This window comes from Zootoca vivipara, chromosome 1 (genome assembly GCF_963506605.1).
Source record: "Zootoca vivipara chromosome 1, rZooViv1.1, whole genome shotgun sequence".
NCBI lineage: Eukaryota > Metazoa > Chordata > Lepidosauria > Squamata > Lacertidae > Zootoca > Zootoca vivipara.
This window is the reverse complement of record NC_083276.1, coordinates 15,043,864-15,052,477: the sequence shown is the minus strand read 5'-3', so window position 1 is coordinate 15,052,477 and position 8,614 is coordinate 15,043,864. Positions and strand designations below refer to the sequence as shown.

At 45.0% G+C, this 8,614-nt stretch overlaps 1 protein-coding gene across 1 annotated transcript; it reads right to left on the bottom strand.

Moving 5' to 3' along the window:
• Positions 1 to 1,185: 1,185 nt before the first annotated feature.
• On the bottom strand, positions 1,186 to 8,339 carry LOC118075181 (uncharacterized). Its single transcript, XM_060282852.1, has 4 exons — positions 8,286 to 8,339; positions 7,273 to 7,323; positions 3,461 to 3,574; positions 1,186 to 1,743 (listed from the first exon to the last, which is right to left on the bottom strand). Exons 1-4 carry the CDS (start codon positions 8,337 to 8,339, stop codon positions 1,192 to 1,194), a joined length of 771 nt encoding a protein of 256 aa, XP_060138835.1. The 3' UTR covers positions 1,186 to 1,191.
• Positions 8,340 to 8,614: the final 275 nt, after the last annotated feature.

The following is an 8,614-nucleotide window of genomic DNA, read 5'->3' as shown; positions in this document are numbered from 1 at the left end:
AGCGAACTTTCCCATTGAAAGTAATGGAAAGTGGATTAATCCGTTCCAGACGGGTCCGCGAAGTACTTAAACTGAAGCGTTCATAAACTGAAACATGGGTGTAATTGGTTCCGGAAGTCTGTTCATAAACTGAAGCGTTCATAAACTGAAGCGAACTTTCCCATTAAAAGTAATGGAAAGTGAATTAATCCATTCCAGATGGGTCCGCGGCGTTCATAAACCGAAAATTCATAAACCGAGGTGTTCATAAACCGAGGTTCCACTGTATTTATTTCCCCTGATTTAAACTATAAAATGGTGATTTTCTTGAGTCAAAATGAGAGTACCCCTAAACATTATTATTATTTTAGAGAGAAAAAGCACTGTGTATGAGGAAAAGCTAAATCAGCTAGGAGCTTAGAAAACAGATGACGGAGGAAGATGATGTTAAACATAGTGTGGAGAAGGAGAGCATTTTCTACCTCGCAGTACCAGAACCTTGGTCACCCAATGAAACTAATCAGTGGTAGATTTTATATGTCAGATTCTTCATGTGCTTGTGCCCTTGGGAAAGACATCAGTTGGAATGTATTTAGACCTAATCAAAAACACTTCCCCTTTTCCGCCCTGCAGTACTCTGCCTGTCTCTCTCCATTTTTTTGCTTGCCACCTGAGCCAGAGAGTTCCTGGGCTGAATGGACTGGTAGAAGCAGAAACCCATTGGGTTCCACCACAAGGAGCTCCGTCCCATGTCTTCTTCTAGGTCTCTCTGCAAGGCAATGGTGGCTGGACCCCATTCAGACTGGTAGGGCAGGAGGCAGGGAAGCCAACAGTAGGTGATAGGCAGACCCAATGGCAGCCATTGCCAACAAACTCTAGTTTTGTGCCCATCCTGCTACGCTACCTGCTGAGTTCTACATGGGCAACATGTTACTAAGGAGGAAGAAGCCAACACCTAGGGTCCTAGGGCCACCCTTCTGCACTTGGTTGCAAGAATGCAGGGCAGTGGGGTGAAGGCAGTCAGAGGTTGATAGCAGAGTGGCACTTGCCCTGATGCACCAACCTCCACTAAGAGAAGGTATGCAAGGAGGGCAACAGAGAAGAGGTAGTGCCCAGGCAGAGAATTTCCTTCTTCCCCTGCCCTGCCCACCAGTTCCATCATGGTTCCCTATTTGTTACACATCACAGCGAACAAGAGCCCATCCTGCTACCTCAAGTCTGGGTGGCGCGCAGTTTCTTTTGCCGTAGCGTTTCCCCAACCCGCTCTAGAATCGGGATGTCCTTTGACTTCCTGACAACTGTTTCGTCGAGCATAACAATGTCGCTATCCGGCTGCGCCAGCAGAGGTTGCGGCAAAGGAGCCACAGGTGAAGTTGGTGAGAGTCCCACAGCTTCCGAAGGCTCCACATCCATGAGCAAGGCAAGGTCGGGCACCAGCCCCTGAACTTCCACCTCCGAGTCTTTCGGAAGCGCAGAGCCCCTTGGAATTATTCCGGGCAGGTTGATCGCCGTCCCTGTAGAGAGACTTCCATTTGCTCTTTGGGCATCGCTGCTGGGTTCCATATCAATGTCATCGTGCCTTCTTGTTGATGGAGGAATCCACCTTGCAGGCATTGGGAAGGGTTCTGATGCTTCCCCTCCTGATCCAATCAAGTGCATGATAGGAGTGTGGGCTGCTTGGTGCTTTTTGTCGCTAGGTAGGTTCACACTGAACTCAGGGTGAATTGAGAGCTCCTCCCAGAATCTGCCGCCGGAATCTGGAGGCTAGCACAATGACAAAACACTGTACCATCATACAAAAACAAGACATGCTCATTTACCCAAGTGGAATGAGAGATACAGAGAGGGTAGGGAGAGAATGTGTACATACATTATGTGTCTGCATAGAGAAGGACATCTAAAGCATTCGGGCAATCAGCAGTTCATGTTTCCATAAGTTTTACAGCTAGGGATGGGCGGAACAGCTCAGTGTTAAAGCACAGGCCTTGCATGAAGAAGGTTTGCCCCTCTGGCATAATGCTGGACAGTTTCTCACCCGCTTAACTGTTGCCAGGGGCTGTAATCAATGATAAGGTCCTTGGGGCAGAAACCCAGGACCGCTTGCATGCAAAGCCTGCGCTGCAACCAACAAGTTGCAACTCTTTCCCACTTTCCCATAGGAGCACACTACCTCCAGGATCAGACCTCCAGCAATGCCTCTGGATATTAGTTACTGGAGGCAGCAGCAGCAGCAGGAGACGGCCACTTTCCTTACATGCTGCTTGGGGTGCTGGACTAGGCAGGCCTTTAGACAGAGTGGTAGGGCTGGTTTTATGTTCTTTTGGGGAATGGCGTTTTCACAGAATCTTAGAGTTGGAAGGGACCGCAAGGGTCATCCTGTCCAGCCCCCAGCAATGCAGGAGTCTTTTGTTCCATGTGTGGCTCAAACTCACGACCATGAGATTATGAGTTCTCATGCTCTACCAGCTGAGCTACTTGTAAGGGGGAAAGTGGGAAAACACTCTTCTCTAATGCATTTTAAAAATACATTCCTGTTAAGATCAACGTGAAGGCAGGCTACCTTGCCAGTGGGGTTCTCAGAGTCACCCTTCCTGAAGTTGAAGGTGCACGTCCTGCAGTTTAAGTCTCCCAAGCTTAAATGGCTAGCTCAGCTCTTCATACACTCACGAGATTTGCAGGTTTCCCCTGAATCATCAAGGCCTGAATAACTTCTTAAGGAAGCTGCTTCCCTGCCCTGATCCACCCTGCAGCCCTGGTGAGAGATGAAACTGGGGAGTGTCTCTTTTCATAGTCGCAGAGCTTCATTCAATTCAGGGAACATCCAGGGATTAGCCCAGGATGCTTTTCTATGCTAAGAACTGAACCCACCCCATTCATTCATTCATTCATTCATTCATTCATATGCTTCTAACTTCACTTTCAACCAAACGCCCCCAAGGCAGCCAACAAGACATACAAATTATGCCATACAAAAATGTGCACATTATATAGATAGATATAGATATAGAAAATTCCTATAAATATTAATTACAAGCAGCATGAATCCTCACACAGTGAATTTCACAACTTTATCAGAGATGTGAACTTGCATTCTCTGCAGCAACTATGTCACCCTTTGCTAGCTCTGCTAGGCAATAATGGGTGTGTTTTGTGGAAGATATAGATGGAGCAACACAGCTGCCTGCAATTAAGGACTTTTCATTGGGAGGGCAATAGCTATGGACGCAGGGAGAGGGCTATCAGGTGGTCAGGTGACAAAGAGGACACGTCATTTTTAATAGTTGTATAGAAGGCAGGATTTCCCCCTTCTTCTACTATCCAACTATTAAAGGAGAAACAGACCTTGTTCAACCTGACCAACCTTGGTCACGATAAGCCCTGCATTTCAAATTTTCCTATTGCTCCACCGTGCATTCCTACATCTTCCCAGACCTTGTACCCCTCTTCCCTCTCACCAAACAAGAGAGCACCCTCAGCGCACCTGGTGACGAAAAGCTGCACTTCTCTTCCTCAGCTTCATGGAACCTGTCGTGCAAATCACACTGAATGCTCCTTTGGTGCAGTTTCTTTTCTTCCGCTGTACATCTGACATGGCCTGGAGGGGAAACACTTGAATGTGAGCTGTTGCTCAGAGTGCCTGCTGCTCCCCTCTGGCAGCTACTTCCTACCTCTCAGACCCCATCTGCTGTCTGTGGTGGCCACCAAGGGAATCCCCCTATCTCTGTTTGGCTTTCTGTTCCGAGACGGTGTATACGGTGTATATATAAACACCAACAATTGGGAAACACTTGCCTGCGAGTGCTCCAATTGGAGAACAGCCTTTACCAAAGGTGCCATGGGCTTTGAGAAACTCAGGAAGCAAGGGAGAAACGTGCTAAGAGGAGGGCACGCTTGGCAAATCAACACCATGATCAACTCCTGCCCGGAAACCAATGTCCCCACTGCGGAAGGACATGTGGATCCAGAATTGGCCTCCACATTCACTTACAGACTCATTGTTAAAACTGTGTTTATGGAAGACAATCTTACTCGTCTACCAGTGATCGCCAAAGAAATAATAATAATAATAATAATAATAATAATAATAATTTATTATTTATACCCCGCCCATCTGGCCGGGTTCCCCCAGCCACTCTGGGCGGCTTCCAACAAAATATTAAAATACATAAATCCATCAAACATTAAAAGCTTCCCTAAACAGGGCTGCCTTAAGATGCCTTCTAAAGGTCTGGTAATTGTTGTTCTCTTTGACCTCTGGTGGGAGGGCATTCCACAGGGTGGGTGCCACTACCGAGAAGGCCCTCTGCCTCGTTCCCTGTAACTTGGCTTCTCGTAGCGAGGGAACTGCCAGAAGGCCCTCGGCGCTGGACCTCAGTGTCCGGGCAGAACGATGGGGGTGGAGACGCTCCTTCAGGTATACTGGACCAAGGCTGTTTAGGGCTTTAAAGGTCAGCACCAGAAAGTACCTAGGTTCTAGGGCAGGCATCCCCAAACTTCGGTCCTCCAGATGTTTTGGACTACAATTCCCATCATCCCTGACCACTGGTCCTGTTAGCTAGGGATCATGGGAGTTGTAGGCCAAAACATCTGGAGGGCCGCAGTTTGGGGGTGCCTGTTCTAGGGGAAGGAAGGAAGGAAGGAAGGAAGCATACTCTCCAAAGACATAGTGTCACTAGGCTGCTGTGCTGTTTCTAACAGATCTGACTCCTGTCTCTGTTCAGGGCTAATGCACCTGCTATTTTGAACCTGTTCTTCACTATCCATTATTTCCCAGCTCTTTTCTTATTCTGGACTGTGTCCCATCTCCCACCACAACGAACCTGTGTCCATTCACCCTTCATCGGCCTGACTGGAAGCTTCCTGAGGTGTGTGGGGGGGTCTCCACTCCTCCTCCTCACCTGCCCAGTCCCTGACACACATCCCATTCTTATTTTCACAGCAGTTCTTTTTTAAAAATAAATAAATTGCGCCCCCTCAGTTTGGCGCCCTGTGTAGGGGAACTGCACACACCTCCCTAAATCCTGCACTGATTGTGGATAACACATTGTCCAAAATATCGACTTAAACCATTAGGATACGAAACTTGATCACATTCTGAGCCTTTCCAGACCAGGTAAGTGTTGCTTGTTTTTCCGATCGCAGAACATTTTGTTGAATGTTTGTGAGCCGTGATCTAAACACAACCCTTTCCAAACTGTTCATTATTCCAAAAGGGAAATATCAGTGAATCTCACACACATGGTTGAAATTCCCTTTTGTAGGCAACTGTCCAAACTGCAGGAGCTCTGTCCTCTTTTTCACCTGTGGTCAACGTGGCCCAAAGTTCAGATAATGGTAGTGTTGACATCCACAAATGAAGATAGTTGCTACAGAGTTTTATATAACAAAGCTGCAAAAAAAAAAGTACAAACCTACTTGATGAGCCAGATCCCCTGATTTTTCCACGAGTCCATCTGTGGGCATATAGATGATATCCTGTTTCAGAAATAATTACATCGTAAATAGAATAACTTCTTAGAATAGAAAAGCAGCTGCCTATGTCTGATTCTCCCATGGCTATAGCTCTCTGAAATGCGGCAATAATAAATGTGAATAGCTTGAAATAGCTTTTGTAAAAACTTAGTTGAAGTACCGTACTGGCCTGAATATAAGCCTCATCCCCCCCCCCAATTCTGACCATGAGAAGTTAAAATGTGGCTTAAACTCGCAACCTTACAAAAAATCGGCTTTTATGATATCGCTGCTGAAACAGACTCGTGGTAAAACAGAACAGGTCTGAGTGCCTGCAGAATTTCAAGGGAGCGGCTTATATTCGGGTATTGTCTTTTTTTCCCCTCCCCCCCCATGAGTTTTAAAGGTGTGGCTTATATTTGGGTGCGGCTTACATTTGGGCCAATATGGTACTTTCCTGACTGAATAAATTTAGCATGCAAAGTGGGCAGATGCAAAGATAACACAAGGGTGACAAAAGAGGGATTTTTAGCAGGTGTTCCTTGTATGGACAGGTAAACCTGCTGAAATCCCCTCCGTTAAAGGTGCAGGAGGCGTCCTGTTCTCTCTGCCCCCGCACCTGGCCACTCCATTAACATGCAATCTTAAACAGGTTTGCTCTCTAATAAGAGAGTGTTTTAGGATTGCAGCCTGGAGATGCAATCCTGTGCTCCGCTTACCGTACCTGAAAGTAAGCCCCATTGAACTCAACAAGTTATATATCTGAGTAGAGATGTGTAGGATTGGGCTGCAAGTTATTAAACCTTATGCATTTTTGTTGGTTAATGAATAAATCTGCATGAATTTGCATATTAGTACAAAGCTTCTGAAGACAGAAAGCACACTTTGTGTTCAGAAGATGCCCCCATTTGTGGCATTGGTACCTTCTTAAAAAAAAAAACTCTCCTGTGTGTAAGAGACGAATCAATCCATATCCTAAGATGGTGCCTGCCACCTACAGTTGTTGTTTTTAATAACAAAATGTTACAAAGGTTATTGTACCATTTCTAGCATTCAAAATAATTTTTTAAAATTATTTAAATGTTGCTGCTGAATTAATCAAGGACACCTTTTCATTGAATTAAAAGATTTGGTGTTACTTAATGTAGTAGATTGAGGGACCCAGGTGGCGCTGTGGGTTAAACCACAGAGCCTAGGGCTTGCTGATCAGAAGGTCGGCGGTTCGAATCCCTGTGACGGGGTGAGCTCCCGTTGCTCGGTCCCAGCTCCTGCCCACCTAGCAGTTTGAAAGCACGTCAAAGTGCAAGTAGATAAATAGGAACCGCTACAGCGGGAAGGTAAACGGTGTTTCCATGTGCTGCTCTGTCATGCTGGCCACATGACCTGGAAGCTATACGCCAGCTCCCTCGGCCAATAATGCGAGATGAGCGCGCAACCCCAGAGTCGGTCATGACTGGACCTAATGGTCAGGGGTCCCTTTACCTTTACCTTCAATGTAGTAGATTAGACAACTACTGTTTAGTTGAGTCGCCTGTTGGTGACAATAAATCTCTTAATAAAAAACAGGGCATCCCTTAGAATATTAGAACTATTATCCTGATTATCAGTTATACAATTATCTAATTATCTGGCATGGCAGATAATATACCCTGAGCTCCTAACTTCATTCCCCTGAATATGAATACAGTGTTATTGGAAAGCAAGTACTACATTTAAGGAAATACTCCTCTCTTGAAAACATGGTTTTAGTACTGCAAAAAAAGACCCCTCTATTCTTCTTTGCATCATTAGCAGGATATAGAGAAGAGGCACAATTGCCTGGAAATGCAGCAGTCATTTTACCTTAAGGTTGGTGTCAGAAGCTGGTCTTGTCCCAGACTCCACTGTGCATTTCTGCTTTGGGGGGGGGGGGGAGACCATAGAGGCAATGTTGTAAATGGCCACAAATGGGCAACAAACTTCTCTAAAGTTTAAGAAATTCAAAATACATAGGATGATTTTTTTAAAAAAATACATTTTAGTTGGATAGAATGGCCAAGTGAAAAGAGTGCTGGCTCTTTTGTTCCCGACAAGAATGGAGTTTGAAACTAGCCTTTATGTATACCAATAGCTTAGTAACTTTTACCATCTTGTAACCAAGCAACACTTCACTGCCTGTGCAACTTTCTCTGACTGCTGTATGGAAAAACACATGAATCTGACCTTTGGAGAGTTTTGTAAGTAAACTATTTTATGACTTACCAAACATGTGATCTATTTGTGTTCTTGCTAGGGAAGTGATATATATTGGGGTTCACTGGGAAAGGCACATTTAAAAAGTTTTACAGCCTATGTTTCCATGCTTTGCTTTGCTGTCTTTTTTGTGTTGTTAAATTTTTGCTGGGGTTCCCTCACCCAAAAGCATTTGCCCAAAACTTAGGTCTCGCCTTCCAGGATTCCAATGAATTGTTATAAGGATAAAATAGTGCATCCATGGATGCTAACCTACGCTCTTTGGGGAAAGGCTGGGATGAACATTTTATAAATAAATATTTCCCACTTTATTTTCACTACTTTTTAAAGACTAGGCAGCTCTGTTAATCTGAAAATATTTGAGGAGGATGAGGATGGCGATGATAGGAGAAAAGGAAGGAGAATTTATTTTATAAATATTAGAAAACAACATTGTCTTCTGTGATCTGGAACATATAGACCAGTATTTCCCAAACTTAAATCTCCCGCTGTTTTTGGACTACGATTCCCATCATCCCTGACCACTGGATGGGAGTTGTAGTCCGAAAACATCTGGAGGCCCAAGTTTGGGAAACATTGATATAGACAGAAGAAAACCCCATAGAGTTAAATAAGGAATTTACCATGAATCTATGCCTTAGTCCCTCCATGTTGTCTGGAGATTTGGCAACATCCATCAGAGCAGAAGTCTAAAACAAAGGTTTAATAGAGAGCTTTGCTGAAAAGGACCACTTTTACCATGTTCCTACATGAAGAAGAAGAAGAAGAAGAAGAAGAAGAAGAAGAAGAAGAAGAAGAAGAAGAAGAAGAAGAAGAAGAAGAAGAAGAAGAAGAAGAAGAGGAGGAGGAGGAGGAGGAGGAGGAGGAGTTTGGATTTGATATCCCGCTTTATCACTACCCGAAGGAGTCTCAAAGCAGCTAACATTCTCCTTTCCCTTCCTCCCCCCACAAC

Bases quoted from the DNA above. Each gene is read 5' to 3' on its own strand.
- LOC118075181 (XM_060282852.1), bottom strand. From the start codon at position 8,339: ATGGATGTTGCCAAATCTCCAGACAACATGGAGGGACTAAGGCATAGA. The intron at 7,324-8,285 runs GTAAATTCCTTA...CCCCCAAAGCAG, and splicing joins GACTAAGGCATAGATTCATG to AAATGCACAGTGGAGTCTGG. The intron at 1,744-3,460 runs GTGCGCTGAGGG...TCATTGTGCTAG, and splicing joins GTGCAGCTTTTCGTCACCAG to CCTCCAGATTCCGGCGGCAG.